General features: G+C 43.6%; 1 protein-coding gene across 1 annotated transcript in view; it reads left to right on the top strand.

Moving 5' to 3' along the window:
• The window catches only part of LOC132805702 (arf-GAP with GTPase, ANK repeat and PH domain-containing protein 1-like), a 199134-nt gene that overhangs the window by 91057 nt on the left and 87875 nt on the right, over positions 1-20202 (top strand). Inside the window, exon 2 of the mRNA XM_060820893.1 lies at positions 9906-9964. Within this exon, the coding sequence (XP_060676876.1) occupies positions 9906-9964 (59 nt within the window). The remainder of the gene's footprint in view (positions 1-9905; positions 9965-20202) is intronic.

The raw sequence follows: 20202 nt of genomic DNA, 5'->3' as shown, positions 1-20202 counted from the left end.
TAACTTTATAGACCATGGGTACTATGAGTTAAGATCTAACACCACAGACATGTAAAGCCCAGAGCATGCGCTTCCAGAATTACTTGCATGATTGGAACCGTCATTCAACTTTCAAAGTGAAACTGACCCCATGTTTTATCAAAAAAGAGAATATATTTGGATTTACAAAATGTGATAATATGAACATGCCTTTTGTCTTGTGAATCCAATCTTTGAGAGTAGTTGCTCAAATAATATCAATACTGCTTTTATTTTACTGTGGGACTTATTTCCAATGCACACATTTATCAAATTCACCAATGGATAAACAGTAACAGCTCGCATTTATATAGCATCTTTAGCAAAGCATTCTAATGTCTTTCATAGGAGATTTAGTGAATAAGATTTGATGCTGAACCACAAAAAGAGATAGGAGCACAAATAACCAAAGGCTTGGTCAAATTATTTAGATTTTAGGAGAAGAAGGTTTAAAAACAGAATATGGGAATTGAGGTTGGGGGGGGCAGTAGCTGAAGACACAGTTGCTAATGGTGGAACAACATAATTTGGGGATCTTGCCTTGTTCTGAGGACAATGAGCTTTCACTTTCTTGCTCTGAAACTCATTCTCAGTCAGCAACAGCAACAGTAGGTTTAACAGATTTTTTTCCCTTTCAAGTTGTTGGATGAACCACTGGAGTTTGACTGTGGGGAGGGGGAGAGAATCACAGAAAAATATGATCCTGTCCTTGTTCAATGTGTGGCTCAGAGATGGTGACTTCATCTCTCAACCATTTTGGGATGGTGGGTGTTGGGAAGAGAGATTTACTAGGATGTTGCCTGGTATGGGGGGAGGGTCTTATGAGGAAAGGCTGAGGGACTTGAGGCTGTTTTCGTTGGAGAGAAGAAGGTTGAGAGGTGACTTAATTGAGACGTACAAGATAATCAGAGGGTTAGATAGGGTGGACAGTGAGAGCCTTTTTCCTCGGATGGTGATGGCCAGCACGAGAGGACGTAGCTTTAAATTGAGAGGTGATAGATATAGGACAGATGTCAGAGGTAGTTTCTTTACTCAGAGAGTAGTAGGGGCATGGAACGCCCTGCCTACAACAGTAGTAGACTTGCCAATTTTAAGAGCATTTAAATGGTCATTGGATAGACAAATGGATGAAAATGGATTGGTGTAGGATAGATGGGCTTTAGATTGGTTTCACAGCTTGGCACAACATCGAGGGCTGAGTGGCCTGTACTGTGCTGTGATGTTCTATGTTCTAATTGTCCTGAAGGGCAACGTTTTTACACAGAGGGTGATACACATATGGAATGAGCTGCCAGTGGAAGTTGTTGAGGTAGGTACATTAACAACCTTTAAAAGGCATTTGGATAAATGCATGGATAGGAAAGGTTTAGAAGGATATGGGCCAAGTGCAGGGAAATGGGATTAACATAGATGGACATTTTGGTCGGCATGGACCTGTTTGAGCCAAAGGACTTGTTTCCGTTTTAGGACTCTATGATTCCTGAGAGATTAACTGCAATCCTGAATTAGCAACTGCACACACACTGGAAACATGTTGCAGTTCTTGCTTCCTTGCAAAGAAGTCAAATATTTGTTTTTAGGTCAACTCTATTCAAACTGATTGATGACTTCTGCAATCAGAACAATTGCAAGCCACTGAAGTCTGTACATTGAACAGACCCAGCCCATCAAAGAGTGATGCACTTCAGCTGGGAGATAAATATTAGGTAAGGTGAACATTAATTGCGTTTGGTTTTCGTGTGTGGATTCTGAAATATTGTCCATTGAAGGGAGCTATAATTACCCCACTGGCCACATTAAATACTCTCAAATTAGCTACCGCATTGGTTGGTTGCGGAGCACTGCTACCAACTGCAGAAGGCGAAAGTGAGGACTGCAGATGCTGGAGATCAGAGTCCAGATTAGAGTGGTACTGGAAAAGCACAGCAGGTCAGGCAGCATCCGAGGAGCAGGAAAATCGACATTTCAGGCAAAAGCCCTTTATCAGGAACAGAGGCAAGGGGCCTCTTCCTCACCACCCAACGCCTGGAGGAAGAACGCCTCATCTTCTGCCTCGGAACACTTCAACCCCATGGCATCAATGTGGATTTCACCAGTTTCCTCATTTCCCCTCCCCCACCTCACCCCAGCTCCAGGCTTCCAGCTCAGCACCACCCTCATTGACCTGTCCTACCTGCTTATATTCCTTCCCACCTATCCACTCCACCCTCCTCTCTGACCTATCATCTTCATCCCAACCCCATTCACCCATTGTACTCTTTGCTACCTTCCCCCACCCTCCTCTCTGACCTATCACCTCCATTCACACCCCCATTCACCTATTGCACTCTATGCTACTTTCTCCCCACCCCCACCCCCCTCTCATTTATCTCTCCACCCTGGAGGCTCCCTGCCTCTATTCCTGATGAAGGGCTTTTGCCCGAAACGTCAATTTTCCTGCTCCTCGGATGCTGCCTGACCTTCTGTGCTTTTCCAGCACCACTCTAATCTAGACCCTGATCTCCAGCAGGTAAAAACAAGGACTGCAGATGCTGGAAACCAGAATCTAGATTAGAGTGGTGCTGGAAAAGCACAGCAGGTCAGGCAGCATCCGGGGAGCAGGAAAATCGACATTTCGGGCAAAAGTCCTACACCCTGCAGGCTCCCTGCCTCTATTCCCGATGAAGGGCTTTTTCCTGAAATGTCGATTTTCCTGCTCCTCGGATGCTGCCTGGCCAACTTCAGAAGGGTCAACCCTACAGCATTCAATTTTTGGAGAGGTTTTTCTTATGTGTTGTGCTACTAAATATTCTTTCTTCACCCTTGGTCTTGGCTCGTCCGGGACTCCAGGTGCCAGTTAAAAGAATTAGGTTCAACTGCATTGCAATACTTTGCTCCCTGAAGATTATGAGATACAGCTATTAAGATCACTCACATATGCTTGGATTGTACTGAATGCTTTCAGATGTTGATTGATTTATGTGCATCTGAGAAAATAATCCTAATTTCTGTTCATAATGCAATTGCTTGCCACTTAGTGAAAGATACAAGCTCTTACATACTATTGTCTGATACCAGAAGAGCTACCAGGACATATCTGTGATCAGTGGAATACTTCCAGTTAGAAAGCATAAATTTGTTTTACTACTGACTAACTCTTGCGATTTTCTTCTTGCTTTTGGGCTAAGTGGGGTGAGTGGTGGTTGGGTGAGAGAAGCTTCGATTCTTATTAAGTCACAGAAAATAGTCACTGGAATTGCTCTTTCTTTTTCTCAAGATATTGTGACTTCCAGGCCAGATTTACACTGGGTGAGCACTGAAATAGAATTCCACAGGTACAGGCCACATCTTGGCTCAGGCTTAGTGCAGAGCACTCTCATCTTAGAGTCTAAAATTTGTGGATTGAAATTCCACTGCACAGATGTGAGCAAATGATCTTGGCTGAACATCTAGTGCCATGTTGAGGGAGCGCTGCATTGTTTTGGGAAATAGATGCTCCATTGTTGTTGCTTTTTATAACTTTTTCAGCCACCACAAATCAGATCTTAGTCTCATTAAAAACAAAATACAACAGATGCTGAAAATCTGAAACAAATAGAGAGACTGCTGGAGATACTCAGCAAATTTAGAGAGGAAAATAGAGGTATAATTTCAAGCTCAAACTCTTCAGAATTGAAGAAGAGTCATACTAGACTTGAAAAATTAATTCTGTTTCTCTTCTCACAGATGATGCCAGATCTGCTGAGTTTCTCCAGTATTCGCTGCATTTAGTTCTCAGTTTGCTGTAGAAGAAGAAGCTATGGATGTAGGTTTGCTCACTGAGCTGGAAGGTTCATTTTCAGACATTTCGTCACCGTACTAGGTAACATCGTCAGTGAGCTTCCGGATGAAGCACTGGTGGTATGGCCCGCTTTCTGTTTAGGTTTCCTTGGGTTGGTGATGTCATTCCTCGTGGTGACATCATTTCCCATTCTTTTTCTCAGGGGGTGGCAAATGGGATCCAAGTCAACGTGTTTGTTGATAGAGTTCTGGTTGGAATGCCGTGCTTCTAGGAATTCTTGTGTGTGTCTCTGTTTGGCTTGTTCTAGGATGGATGTGTTGTCCCAGTTGAAGTGGTGTTCTTCCTCATCCATATGTAAGGATACTAGTGAGAGTGGGTCATGTGTTTTTGTGGCTAGTTGATGTTCATGAATCCTGGTGGCTAGTTTTCTGCCTGTTGTCCAATGTAGTGTTTGTTACAGTCCTTGCGAGGTATTTTGTAAATGCCATTAATTTTGCTTGTTGTTTGTATAGGGTCTTTCAAGTTCATTAGCTGCTATTTTAGTGTTTTTGTGGGCTACAATGATGCCAAGAAGTCTGAGTGGTATTCCTGATGAAGGGACTTTGCCCCAAACGTCGATTTTATTGCTCCTCGGATGCTGCCTGAACTGCTGTGCTCTTCCAGCACCACTCTAATCCAGAAAGTGAGTTAGTTTCGCAGTCATGTCCATGATGTCTTTGATGTAGGGGAGAGTGGCTAGGGTTTCCGGACATGTTTTGTCTGCAGTTCTTGCAAGAGCTGTAACAAACACCACATTGGACAAACAGGCAGAAAACTAGCCACCAGGATACATGAACATCAACTGGCCACAAAAAGACATGACCCACTCTCACTAGTATCCTAACATACAGATGAGGCAGGACACTACTTTGAGTCGGACAACACATCCATCCTAGGACAAGCCAAACAGAGACATGCACGAGAATTCCGAGAAGCAAGGCACTCCAACCAGAACTCTGTCAACAAACACATTGACTTGCATCCTGTTTACCATCCCCTGAGAAAAAGAACAGGAAATGGCCTCACCACATGAAATGACGTCACCGCAGGAAATGACATCACCAACCCAAGGAAACCTAAACACATAAATAGAAAGCAGCCCATACTACCAATGCTTCATCTGGAGGCTCACTGATGATATTACCTGGTATGGTGACGAAATGGCTGTAAACAAACCTTCTAGCTCAGCGAGCAAACCTACATCCAGAACCTCAACCTGAGCTCCAAACCTTCTCAAAATATGCTAAGAAGAAGCTAGTTATTTTATAAGTATCTTCTAAGTGAATAAGATTTAGATTACTTACAGTGTGGAGACAGGCCCTACAAGTCCACACCGACCCTCCGAACAGTAACCCACCCAGACCCATTCCCCTACATTTACCCCTTCACCTAACACTACGGGCAATTTAGCATGGCCAATTCACCTAAACCTGCACATTTTTGGACAATGGGAAGAAACCAGAGCACCTGGAGGAAACCCACATAGACACAGGGAGAATGTGCAAACTCCACACAGACAGTTGCCTGAGGCGGGAATTGAACCCAGGTCTCTGGTACTGTGAGGCAGCAATGCTAACCACTGTGCCACCCATTGTGCCACTGTGCTGCCCATTTATTCTATTCCTAATGTACAAAATAGTATAGCAACTGGTTGTAATGTTAGTAAAATATATAAAAACAAAAATAGATATATAATTACATAAAATAATTAAGAAGCCAATTAGAACATGTTAAGGATAGTGAGGCAGGTGATGCATCACAGCTGCAGCATGTGGGAACTCCTAGATTCCAGTTTGATCTGAGGCACATATGTCTGTAGTAAGTGTTTGAAGTTTAAGGAGCTTGTGGGATGTTGCAGTGCACAAAGTAGTTGTTGCTTTTCATAAATTACAATCGTGCTCATACTTCCCTGATCCTTTGCTTACCTTATATAAACACACAGATGCACTTTCTGGCAGAGGTCACTTCCTAGGAATCAGGAAGAGGGGACTAGGCAGTGAACGTTTAAAACAAATTGTGGCATTTGAGGTTTTTCAAAATCTAGAACAGTACTATGACTGAAATGAGAATATGTATACAGTAAAGCTTCGCAGAAAGCCTTAGTCAAAGTATGCAGGCGATCTTGGAAGCTGAACCTACTGGTCACTTCTTGGCAGCTGACAGGGCAGCTGCTTTAGTTTTACATTTAAGCTGGAATGATTCTAATGACCTGTTTCCTATAGAAACAGAAGAAGAGAGGAAAAATAAACCACACTGAGTCCCCATCTCAGTGTGCAGAATTGGCATTGGCACTGATTGACACTAGATGGATACTGTCCTTTTTGAGTTGAAGTAACGAATGTGAGAGAGGAGGTCATTCACTTTTTAATGGGCATGAGGGAGCAACTGTTAGCACTGCATCAGAGTTGGTCGAGTCGAGAAAAAGCAACAGACAACAACAATATACAACCATATTTTAAAGGTTCTTATGGAAGAAATGCATTTTATTGTTACAAGCTATTATTTCTAACACTAGTCACTGCTGGTGTTGTTTCATTTGTGAACAAAGAATGGGGGTGGGGGAGAATTTCCTCTGTGCTCTTCATATAAAGAAACTGTTAACGTTACAGAATGTATTGGACTTTCCTGCTCACAAAAAGAAAACCTTCTTGTTTTGTGGCCTGGATGCTAGTGCTGTCAAAATATTTGCTTGGTAATGTTTGAAACCTGCCAGCAGCACATGTTGAAATTCCAATAGTCAGTGTGTGCTGAATTTCTGCAAGAGAGGACATTTGTGCCTCATGGAGTTTAAAGTTGGAAACATGGAACAGTTTCCCATATAAGGAACATCTTCACCTCTATTCACACCCATATGATGGAGTTTGATATCCAGAATTTGATGCAGTGCTGAGTGATACTTCAGAGGAAGCAGCCCCAGCTCAACAGATATTACCACTATTGCACATAGTATTTGGTCCTAACTCATTTCAGTACTCATTGAGCCTGGCCATCACTGTGAAATGTACTGATGGTTACCCATACTCCTTTGTGTTGGTGAAACTGCCCTGTGCTTTTAAATAGATCGGTATATCTAGTCAACTTGTTGGGTCAAGGAAAACATATGATCAAAGTGGATCATTTGTAATTTTATTCATCATGTAGTTCTCACACTCATTGTGAAGTTAATCTGCAGAATAAGCTGTCATGTTTTTAAAAGTTATTATTGGAAAGTGCTGAAGAGAAGAATGAAAGAAAACTGAGAAGGATTTGAGGATAAATTATTGAATTCCATGCTCTCACCAGGGAGTCATACTCCAGGATATGGGGATAATCCCTTCAAATGTGGTTCCTGAAAATGACAGAAGACCTGGCTAATTTTCATTTATCTGCCTCATACATCCCCAGATAGGGGGCACTGAGGGCAATTTTACCAATGCTGTCAGCTGAAATCAGCAAAATCCACAAATTTGGGCTCTTTATTTCCTGGACAGTTCAGTTACTTAGTATAAAATGAACAGGAGGAATGATGTAATGTTCAGAGGGTACTGAATCTGTATTGGAATGATGATTATGTAGAATTACACAGTACTTAAAGCAGAGAATCAGGCCATTCAGCCCAACAGGTCTGTGCCACTGTTTATGCTCTACACAAGCCTCCTTCTATCTAACACCATCATCATCTCCTTTTTTCTTATTCCTTTGTCTCTCTTCGTAAATGCATCCACACAATTCACTTTAACCACTCCCTTTACTCATGAGTAGCACATTCTGGTTAGCTCATTTGGTTAGATGGCATGTATATGGTTCAGAATAATCCAACAGTATTGATTTCAGTTTCCATTCAGGATGAGGTTGACCTGGGAGTTGGCTTCTTGCTCTGTCCCCCAGAGTGGAAGCTATGATAAACCACAACTGACAGAAACCATTAAGAAAACAGCTCAGGATGAAGTATCTGCAGATAATGAACCAGGGGACCTACCTTCAGGCAAAGCACACATGTCATGGTGACACAAGTGGGACAAACTTGTGATATATTCTGATGAAGTTGGTAAATCTGGTTTCATAGTTTTCTGTTTAAAAAAAAGACTCTGCAATATTGAAATTAAGCACTTAATTGGAGGAGGTTGTGCACGAAATGTAGAAAGCTAGCACACAGGTGCAGCCGGTAAGCAGGAAGGCTCATGGAATGTGGGCCCTTATTTTAAGGGGGTTGGAGTATAAGAGTCAGGAAGTCTCACTGCAACTGTACAAGGTGCTGGGGAGACCACATCTGGAGTACTGTGAGCAGTTTTGGTCCCTTATTTAAGGAAAGATATTATTCATTCAACATAGTTCGGAGAATGTTCACAACAATTATCTCTGATATAGAGGGATTGCCTAATGAGCTAAGGCTAAACAGACTGGGACTCTACTCCTTGGAGTTTAGAGGAATGAGAAGTAATCTCATTGAAACAGACAGGATTTTTAATGGGCTTGACAGGGTAAATGCTGAAAAGATGTTTCACCTTATGGGAGAGTCAAGGACTAGAGGGCATAGTCTGAGAATAAAGTGGCACCAATTTAAGACAAGGGTGAAGAGGAATTTCTTCTCTCAGAGGGTTGAGAGTCTTTGGAACTGTTTGCCACAGGGAGCTGTGGGGGCAGAGTCCTGGTGTATATTGAAAGCCGAGATAGAACCTTGATCAGTAAGGAAATCAAGAGTTATGGGGAAAGAGCAGTAAAACAACTCCATTAAGGTAGGTATCCCGTCACCAAGTCACGCTTTATTTACATGACACTGACCCAGCCAGCTCAGGATCACCTCTTAGAGTGAACAGAACTCCTGACACTCCTGCTTTGAAATTCTAATGAGCAAATACTATTTTTCGATTAACTGGTTTCAATAGGATGCATTGTGTAGCTTTGGGACATATCTCATTACTGCACTAGTTGTACCATTGACTGAGCCACATATTCAAATTCCAACCAATATCCCTGCTTAAGCCATTGATGCCAGGTTCCTTATCACTGAACAAAGCATGAATGTTTCGTTTAAACATTGTTTGCTTAATAATTGATTTCATTGATCAGTAAATCATAGATACAACACAGAGGATGGCTTGTTTGGCCCATTATATCTTTGTTGACTCTTTGAAAGAGTCATCCAATTAGTCCCACTCCTTTCTGCTCTTTCCCTGTAGCCCTGCAAATGTTATCTCATCAAGTGTTCAATCAATTCCCCTTTTCAAACTTCTAATTGAATCTGCTTCCATCATCTGCTTTCTCAGGTAGGGCATTCTCAATGACAACAACTCACTGTGCTTTTAATAAAAGTTTTTCTCCTGTCACCTGGTAATGAATGTGTGAATTGCAGTACTTCTGTCTTTTGAAAGATCATATATATATATATCAACCACTCGACCTTCATCAAACCTCTCTATTACTTCATTCAAACATTTAGATTAGATTACTTACAGTGTGGAAACAGGCCCTTCGGCCCAACAAGTCCACACCGACCCGCCGAAGCGCAACCCACCCATACCCCTACCCCTACATATACCCCTTACCTAACACTATGGGCAATTTAGCATGGCCAATTCACCTGACCCGCACATCTTTGGACTGTGGGAGGAAACCGGAGCACCCGGAGGAAACCCACGCAGACACGGGGAGAACGTGCAAACTCCCCACAGTCAGTCGCCTGAGGCGGGAATTGAACCCAGGTCCCTGGCGCTGTGAGGCAGCAGTGCTAACCACTGTGCCACCGTGCCGCCCATTTAAATCAAGTTAGTCTAGCCTTTAACAAACCTGTGCTGACTTTCATTTCTTACTGTACTTTTCCAAATGTCAATTAACTTTGCCTGAGATGACTGTCTCAAAGTTTCCCTAAAACTGACATTGTGCAGACTAGCTTAGAATTTCTAGTATTATCTTAAATGGGCTCTCACCCTAATCCTCACCCAAGTGCTTTAAGGACTTTATTCTTGTTTTTAAATCGTATGACCTTTTAACCTCAGGAAAATGACCCATGTGTGCACCTCTTCAATGCATTTTTCATGCTGCATGTTAAGTTGAATATTTCTCTACTTTTTCACTGCTGACTTCCTTTTTTATTTTCTATTCCTCTCAGAGGCCTTTGTAAACAGCCAGGAGTGGACGCTAAGTCGCTCAGTCCCAGAGCTCCGGTTGGTAAGTTTGCCTTTTTTTGTTGCTCCTCAATCATAAGCCTAACAGCTGCCATTTTGGTTGTGACTGTAGGAACTGGTTTGTGCCCTTGATTTTGAGATATATTTGCTGTGAAACACTGAGTGTGATTTAAAAATACAGGGTAAGAAATGGCTATTGAGCATTCCAACCTCATGGCTTGAAGAGTTCATGAAACTTGAGATCAAAGTTAGGTGGTTTATGCAAACATCCAGCAGGTAGTATTTGGACCCTAAGTATACACCCAGTACATCTATTGCTTCACACACACCCCTACCACTATTGCACCCCACCCCCCTAATTCCCCAAACCACTGAGTTTTGTGGCCAGCATTTCTGTCTCATACTTACTGCAGGGCTTCAGCGAGGCTCAGCACAGGCTAGAAGCGCAACATCTCATTTTCTGCTTGTGGACCCGTCAGCCTTCAGGACTCAACATTGACTTCAATCATTTTAGAGCCTGAATACCTTCTTCCATGTCCTTTACCCAGCCCCAAACCCCTCCAGCCCGTTTTCACTTTCACGGTCCTGCTTATCAACTTTTCCCCTTCTTTGGTTTACGATTAACAGTCCCTTTGTCTGACTAACTTTCTTTCTCTATCTCCACCTATCCACTCACTCCTTTTCTCCCCACCCTCTTCCATCAGTACATATTCCACCTTTTCATAGCTACTGTCAGTTCTGAAGAAGAGTCATAGAGATGTACAGCACGGAAACAGATTCTTCGGTCCAACTCGTCCATGCCAACCAGATATCCTAAACTAATCTCATCCCATTTGTCAGCACTTGACCCATAGCCCTCTAAACCGTTCTGATTCATATACAGAGAATATCAGATTATCCGGCAAGATCACAAGGTGCCGATGTTTGGCCAAACAATGTTGTCCGGCATCGATTATCCGGAATTCAATTAATTGAATGAAATACTCCTCGCCTGTGTCCTTTGGATAATCAAGGTTCCTCTGTACACATCCAGATGCCTTTTAAATGTTGTAATTGTACCAGCCTCCACCACATCCTCTGGCAGCTCATTCCATACACGCACCACCCTCTGCGTGAAAAAGTTGCCCCTTAGATCCCTTTTATATCTTTGCCCTCTCACCCTAAACCTATGACCTCTAGTTTGGACTCCTTCACCTCAGGGAAAAGATCTTGTCTATTTATCCTATACATGCCCCTCATGATTTTATAAACCTCTATCCCCTCAGCCTCCAACACTCCAGGGAAAACAGCCCCAGCCTATTCAGCCTCTCCCTATAGCTCAAATCCTCCAACCCTGGCAACATCCTTGTAAATCTTTTCTGAACCCATTCAAGTTTCCCAATATCCTTCCGATAGGAAGGAGACTAGAATTGCATGCAATATTCCAAAAGTGGCCTAACCAATGTCCTGTACAAGCGTAATATGACCTCCCAATGCCTATACTCAATACTCCGACCAATAAAGGAAATTATACCAAACGCCTCCTTCACTATCTTATCTACCTGCGACTCTACTTTCAAGGAACTATGAACCTGCACTCCAAAGCCTGTTGTGTTCAGCAGCACTCCCCAGGACCTTACCATTAAGTCTATAAGTCCTGCTCTGGTTTGCGTTTCCAAAATGTAACACCTCGCATTTATCTAAATTAAACTCCATTTGCCATTCCTCAGCCTTGGCCCATCTGATTAAGATCCCATTGCACTCTGAGGTAATCTTCTTCGCTGTCCACTACACCTCCAATCTTAGTGTCACCTGCAAACTTACTAACTATACCTCCTATGTTCACAGCCAAATAACGAAAAGCAGTGGACCCAGCACTGATTCTTGTGGCACACCACTGGTCACAGGCCTCCAGTCTGAAAAACAACCCTCCGCCACCACTCTCTGTCTTCTACCTTCAAGCCAGTTCTGCATCCAAATGGCTAGTTCCCCCTGTATTCCATGATATCGAACCTTGCTAACCAGTCTCCCATGAGGAACCATGTTGAACGCCTTACTGAAGTCCACATAGATCATGTCTACTGCTCTGCCCTCATCAGTCCTCTTTATTACTTCTTCAAAAAAACTCAATCAAACTTGTGAGACATGATTTCCCATGCACAAAGCTATGTTGACTATTCCTAATCAGCCCTTGCCTTTCCAAATACATGTACATCCTATCCCTCAAGATCCCTTCCAACAACTTGCTCACCATCGATGTCAGGCTCACTGGTCTATAGTTCCCTGGCTTTTCCTTACTACCCTTCTTAAAAAGTAATTCCACATTAGCCAATCTCCAGTCTTCCAGCACCTCACCCGTGAGTATCGATGATACAAATATCTCAGCAAGGGGCCCAGCAATCTTCCCTAGCTTACCACAGAGTTCTAGGGTACACCTAATCAGATCCTGGGGATTTATCCACTTTTATGCATTTTAAGATATCCAGTACCTCCTTCTCTGTAATATGGACATTTTTCAAGATGTCACCATTTATTTCCACACATTCTGTATCTTCCATGCCCTTTTCCACAGTAAACACTTGCAAAATATGTGGTTAGTATCTCCCTCATCTCTACGGTTCTACACACAGGCTGCCTTGCTGATCTCTGAGGGGCCCAATTCTCTCCCTAGCTACCCTTTTGTCCTTAATGTATATATAAAATCCCTTTGGATTCTCCTTAATCCTATTTTCCAAAGCTATCTCATATCCTCTTTTTGCTCTCCTGATTTGCCTCTTAAGTATACTCCTACTGCCTTTATACTTTTCTAAGGATTCACTCAATCTCTCCTGTCTATACCTGACATATGCTTCCTTCTTTTTCTTAACCAAACCCTCAATTTCTATCGTCATCCAGCATTTCCTATATCTACCAGCTTTTCCTTTCACTCTAACAGGAATATACTGTCTCTGGGCTCTAGTTATATCATTCTTGAAGTCTTCCCATTTTCCAGCCATCCCTTTATCTGCGAACATCTGCCCCCATGAACTTTTGAAGGTTCTTGCCTAATACCTTCAAAATTAGCCTTCCTCCAGCTTAGAACTTTAACTTTTAGATCTGGTCTATCCTTTTCCCATCACTATTTTAAAACTAATAGAATTATGGTTGCTGGCCCCAAAGTGCTCCCCCACTGACACCTCCTCCACCTGCCCTGCCTCTCTAGTCGGTACATCCTCATACTAAATCAGAAAATTGTCTGGTGCACACTTAACAAATTCCTCTCCATCTAAACCATTAACACTTTGGCCACTGGACTCGAAACATTAACTCTGCTTTCTCTCTGCAGATGCTGCCAGACCTGCTGAGTTTCTCCAGCAATTTCTGTTTTTGCTGTAATTGACAGTTTGCCTAATGATGGACAGATCATTTTTGATGGTCAATATGAGCCAATTGGTCCAAACGATAGTTTCTAAAAGTGGGGGTGAAATAGCTCCACAGAGGCCGGTATCCTATCACCAGAGCCGTCCTTTATTTACCTGTGGAGAGTCCTGAACACTTATCCAGCTGTCAGTACGTGAGAATGTCTGACAAGTTTTGTTTTGAAAAAAAAAACACCATTGCGTTTGAACTTTATCCAATCTATCCACCACCAGGAAAAACACCATGGGCCAGTGAACTATTAACAAGCAAAGCCTGACAAGGGCAATGCCTATGGGAAAAAGTAAAGGGAGGAGGTAGGAATTAAATCAAATTGGAGTTTGAGGGGAAGTAAAGAACTCCGGTGCCCACGGTGCCCCTCTGTCCCTAAAGGCATCGAGAGCATAGGTGGAGACCACATGCTTTCTCTCTTGGACACTTGGGCTTGAACATTACCACGGAAGAGGCGCATGCAGTCCTGTTCTTATCTGACATCCAGGCATTCCCGATTTTGGGCTATTTCTGGTTCAATCAGGAAACTCATAGTTTATGAGGTCCACCTGGCTGACTTTGTTACAAGCAGCTGAAAATGTGTTGCTGGAAAAGCACAGCAGGTCAGGCAGCATCCAAGGAACAGGAGAATCGACGTTTCAGGCATAAGCCCTTCTTCAGGAATGCCATTCCTGAAGAAGGGCTTATGCTTGAAACGTCGATTCTCCTGCTCCTTGGATGCTGCCTGACCTGCTGTGCTTTTCCAGCAACACATTTTCAGCTCTTATCTCCAGCATCTGCAGTCCTCACTTTCTCCTCGAAGATTTGTTACAAGCACTCCGACTCCCCCTCTGAGTCTGAGGACATAGGCTGATTTTTCTACTTGTAGCTCCTCCTGAGGCATTTTAGCAATGGGTCAGGTTCCTCCAACTCTGCTGTAGATACGGACAGCGTGTAACGCTCATCTCTTATGCCTGGAGCAGCTTGGAAGAAACTTATTATCTTCTTCAGGTGACAAAGGCATTGAGGTGGCAACATCCGCCATGTCCGTTTCAGATTCTGAGGTCTCTTGAACACTTGATGCAGAGGGAGAACCTAGGGGATTCACCAGCCTCTCTGACTATTTTGAGAAGTCGGGCACATTTCGCTCCTGTCCTGTTTCCAAGTTTGCAGCTTTCACATGGGCTTCATGCTTGTTCAGGACTGTCGACCCTATATGAACTTCGTGTGTCACTGGACCTGACCTCGCGTTGACTATGCCCCTTACCCATCCAGGGCCATTTCTGTGCTTCCTCCACCAAACTTCATTCCCTGAAGTAAACTGTCTCTCTCGCTAAGTGGAGTCTTTTGTCCAGCAGTGGTGTTCCTGATGCAGTTTCAAGCCCTGGTCAACATGCCAGGTACCTTCACTCCTTTGATAGCCCCTAGACTTTCCTGAAAAACCTCCCAGGTATGTAATTAGCACTTCAGGCAGGCAGCCATTCTCTAATCAAAAAATGTTGAGCCAATCAAGGTGAATCTTTCTCAACCAATTTCGCCCCATTAAGCTTGGGCCCGAACCTTTACGGCAACCAGTGGTAGCTGAACCAGCTGTTCTCAGAAAGGACCAGAACTGAAGTTGTACCCTTACTTTGTAAAGGTTCCCCAATGTAGATTCTCAGTCTAGCTGAGGCCTTGCACAAATGTAAGAGTTAGAGTCCAGAACAAATTTTGTTAAAGATTTGTTCTGTGATTGCTGAAACGGCCATGCCTGTACTGACCTCTATTAGAACCGTGTGACCATTTAACCAGATGTTTACTTTTATTGGTTCTGATTGGGATGTTGCTAAGCAATTTAACTGTTCCACACCAGGTGTAAGTGGGATTTCCAGGGTGTGCACTTGCCTGGATACCGGCCTATGGGTTCCCTTGCTCAGTTTAGGTCAAGTGGGCCTGTTTTGCGGTCTCGAGAATGCATACCGGCAGCAATTACAGTGGCTTGCAGGTCCATATCCTGAAGAAAAGGTTTGGCTGAGGCTTGGCTTTGATTTGGGGTTTTGTTGCGGGCTAACCTAGAGTACCTCTGTTCAGGAATTGTCCTGAGTGAGGCTATACAGTTGTCTTCTCTGTCCTCCAAACTCAGTCAGCCTGGCGAGGGTGTCCACTTCCATTGGAATACCCTGTAATTCATATGCTCCATTTGCCGCATTTTCCCCTAGTTCTCAAATTGATGAGTAAAAACAATGGCATCTCAGAATTAGAGGAGGCTTGGGGTTGTAGTATTCCTCAACTAAATCCCTCAACTTCTGAAAAGTGTTTGTATCTGGTGCCTCAGTTAGGCTCCTAATAACCTAAAAAGCTGCTGGTCCGCATGCTGTGAGGAGAATTACTCAATGGCCCAACATTCACTGCTCTCTGTGAAAGAGAATTCCAAAGCTTAATGACTCTTTGAAAGAAGAACCCTCTCCTCACCTCTGTCTTGAATGGAAGACCTGCTATTTTGAAACTCTGCTCCTAGTTTTCGACTCTCCCAAAACCAGAAACATTATCTCAGCATCTGTCCTGTCAAGCCCCCCGAGAAGCTTGTATGTTTTCAATAAGATCGTCTCTCATTCTTTTTAAATTCCAATAAGTATAGGCCCAACCTGCTCAACCTTTCTTCATAAGACAAACTCTTTTATCTCTGCAGTAAGCCAAGTGGATATTCTCTGAACTGTTTAGAGGGAAATCAGGAGGGCAAAAAGGGGACATGAGATAGTTTTGGCAAATAGAATTAAGGAGAATCCAAAGAGTTTTTACAAATACATTAAGGACACAAGGGTAACAAGGGAGAGAATAGGGCCCCTCGAAGAACAGCAAGCAGCCTTTGTGTGGAGCCGCAGGAGATGGGGGAGATACTAAACGAGTATTTTGCATCAGTATTTACTATGGAAAAGGATATGGAAGTTATAGACTGTAGGTAAATAGATGGTGCCATCTTGCAAAACGTCCATATTACAAAGGAGGAAGTGCTGGATGTCTTGAAACGGGTAAAGGTGGATAAATCCCCAGGATCTGATCAGGTGTACCCTAGAACTCTGTGGGAAGCTAGCGAAGTGATTGCTGGGCCTGTTGCTGAGATATTTGTATTATCGATACTCACAGGTGAGGTGCCAGAAGACTGGAGGTTGACTAACGTGGTGCCACTGTTTAAGAAGGGTGGTAAGGACAAGCCAGGGAACTATAGACCAGTGAGCCTGACCTCGGTGGTGGGCAAGTTGTTGGAGGGAATCCTGAGGGACAGATTGTACATGTATTTGGAAAGGCAAGGACTGATTAGGAATAGTCAATATGGCTTTGTGCATAGGAGATCATGTTTCACAAACTTGATTGAGTTCTTTGAGGAAGTAACAAAGAGGATTGATGAAGGCAGAGCAGTGGACGTGATCTATATGGACTTCAGTAAGGCGTTCGACAAGGTTCCCCATGGGAGATTGGTTAGCAAGGTTAGATCTCATGGAATACAGGTAGAACTAGCCATTTGGATACAGAACTGGTTCAAAGGTAAAAGACAGAGGGTGGTGGTGGAGGATTGTTTTTCAGACTGGAGGCCTGTGACCAGTGGAGTGCCACAAGGATCAGTGCTGGGTCCTCTACTTTTTGTCATTTACATAAATGATTTGGATGCGAGCATAAGAGATACAGTAAGTAAGTTTACAGATGGAGGTGTAGTGGACAGCGAAGAGGGTTACCTCAGATTACTACAGGATCTTGACCAGATGGGCCAATGGGCTGAGAAGTGGCAGATGGAATTTAATTCAGATAAATGCGAGGTGCTGAATTTTGGGAAAGCAAATCTTAGCAGGACTTATACACTTAATGGTAAGGTCCTAGGGAGTGTTGCTGAACAAAGAGACCTTGGAGTGCAGGTTCATAGCTCCTTAAAAGTGGAGTCGCAGTTAGATAGGATAGTGAAGAAGGCGTTTGGTATGCTTTCCTTTATTGGTCAGTGTATTGAGTACAGGAGTTGGGAGGTCATGTTGCGGCTGTACAGGACATTGGTTCGGCCACTGTTGGAATATTGTGTGCAATTCTGGTCTCCTTCCTATCGGAAAGATGTTGTGAAAGTTGAAAGGGTTCAGAAAAGATTTCCAAGGATGTTGCCAGGGTTGGAGGATTTGAGCTATAGGGAGAGGCTGAACAGGCTGGGGCTGTTTTCCCTGGAGCGTCGGAGGCTGAGGGGTGACCTTATAGAGGTTTACAAAATTATGAGGGGCATGGATAGTATGGATAAATAGGCAAAGTCTTTTCCCTGGGATGGGTGAGTCCAGAACTAGAGGGTATAGGTTTAGGGTGAGAGGGGAAAGATATAAAAGAGACATATGGGGCAACGTTTTCACACAGAGGGTGGTACGTGTATGGAATGAGCTGCCAGAGGAAGTGGTGGAGGCTGGTACAATTACAACATTTAAGAAGCATTTAGATGGGCATATGAATAGGAAGGGTTTGGATGGATATGGGCCAGATGCTGGCAGGTGGGACTAGATTGGGTTGGGATATCTGGTCGGCATGGACAGGTTGGACTGAAGTGTCTGTTTCTGTGCTGTACATCTTTATGACTCTATGACTCAAACATGTTCCTCCTGAAGTGAAGTGGCAGGAACTGTGTACTCCAAGTGTGGTCCCGCCCTCACCTTGTACAGTTGTAGCAAGAATTTCATACAATAAAGTTGACTTCTTATGATTCATGTGCAAGGACTACCGGATCCCTGTTTATCACAGCATTCCACAATCTCTCTCAATTTGAATAATGTGCTGCTTTCTTCCTGTGAAAGTGAACAACCTCGCATTTTTGCACATTATACTCTATCCGCCATATTTTTGCCCATTCACTTAACCTATCTATATCCCCTTGCAGACTCTTTGAATTCTCCTTACAAATTCCTTTCCTATCTGTCTTCATAATCATCAGCAAACCTGGTGACAATATACTCTTCCCTTCAACCAAGTCAGTAATGTAGATTGTGAAGTTGTTCATTATTTACTTTGGGCCTGATGCTGATCCATGTTTCTTTTGCTGGTCATTCAAGACTTCATACTCCTGTTTCCTCCTATGACCTAAGACATGATATCACTGCCTAAGGGTAAAAGGTTAAATGAACTTTGCCAGAATTTGAACCAGCATTTTTTGCTATGAGACCAAGGCTCAACCAACTGACCATATTGTTCTTGAATGAGGATATGTGAAGAGATCTGTAACTTTATAGTATTATAATTTATAGTGATGATGCTGTCTGGTACAACTGCCAACAAAAAGAGCATCCAGTTTGATTTCAAGTGGCTGCGCTTGTATCCCAGAGGGTGGTCACACTAGCTGAGCTTTATGTTGTTCCCAGTCAGGCCACCAGATGGTGCATCATGATAATGTGTACAATTTTAAGAGACAGAGGAAGAGGGACAAAACTGGCATCCTTAACTGGTCTCACCTGAACTGTAGCCCCTCTGATTACAGTACTTATTGTCCACATGTAGGGTCCCAACTAAATCTTCCTGGCTCGTGCAGATCATTAACGAGTTAGCAGTGGGAGGGCAAAGGGCAGAAAAACAGTCTGAATTGTTTAGTGGACAAGCTGGAAAAGGAACAGAGAAATAAGGTTCCAAGATTACCTGGAATCACACTGAGTCTACAACATAGAAACAGATTGTTCAGCTCAACTAGTCTGGGCCAATCTTTATGCTCCATGGAATCATAGAGGTCTACAGCACAGAAAAAGGCCTGTCTGCCCATCAGGTCTGCACTGGTCCAGAACAATCACCTGGCTATTCTCATCCCATTTCCATCCCATTCCCATTTCTCAAGGCAAGCCTCATCCTAACTCCTCATTTAACCCTATTACTATAATCTTCTCTTCCATTCTCCCTCACGTATATCCAGTTTTCCTTTTCAATGTGTTGATACTATTCACCTTAACCACTTCCTGTGGTTGCCCACTCAGTAATCCAGGTAAAACAAAATTCTCTGTTAGACTTCTTACTTGCTATCTTGCATTCACAGAATCACAGAGTTGTTATAATGCAGAAGGAAGCCAGTTGGCTTGTTATGTAAGCACCAGCTCTTCAAAGAAGCATCATTACCTAGATTAGATTAGATTCCCTACAGTGTGGAAACAGGCCCTTCGGCCCAACCAGTCCACACCAACCCTCCAGTAACCCACCCAGACCCATTTCCCTCTGACTAATGCACCTAACACTATGGGCAATTTAGTATGGCCAATTCACCTGACCTGCACACCTTTGGACTGTGGGAGGAAACCAGAGCACCCGGAGGAAACCCACACAGAGATACAGGGAGAGTATGCAAACTCCACACAGTCACCCGAGGCTGGAATTGAACCTGGGACCCTAGTGCTGTGAGGCAGCAGTGCTAACCACTGAGCCACCGTGCCACCCGTTTAGATTAGATTAGATTCCTTACAGTGTGGAAACAGGCCATTTGGCCCACCCAGTCCACACCGACCATCTGAAGAGCAACCCACCCAGACCCACCTCCCCAATGACCAATACACCTAACACTACGGGCAATTTAGTATGGCCAATTCACCTAACCTGCACATCTTTGGATTGTGGGAGGAAACCGGAGCACCTGGAGGAATCCCACCCAGACACGGGGAGAATGTGCAAACTCCACACAGACAGTCACCCGAGGCTGGAATCGAACCTGTGAGGCAGCAGTGCTAACCACTGAGCCACCATGCCACCCAGTAGTGCCAATGTCTTGCTTTTACTCCATGCCCTTGCACACTGTTTCTATACAAAAATCAGTCAGTGCCCTCTTGAATGCTTTTAATTGGTGGCCCCCAGTTCTGGTTTCTTTCCACAAGCAGAAACATCATCTCTGTATCCAACTTATCAAAAGCCTTTTGTAATTTCGAAGACCTTCATCAGGTCAGCTCCTCA

Source organism: Hemiscyllium ocellatum, chromosome X (assembly GCF_020745735.1).
Source record: "Hemiscyllium ocellatum isolate sHemOce1 chromosome X, sHemOce1.pat.X.cur, whole genome shotgun sequence".
Lineage (NCBI taxonomy): Eukaryota > Metazoa > Chordata > Chondrichthyes > Orectolobiformes > Hemiscylliidae > Hemiscyllium > Hemiscyllium ocellatum.
This window is presented reverse-complemented; position numbering and strand designations above follow the sequence as displayed.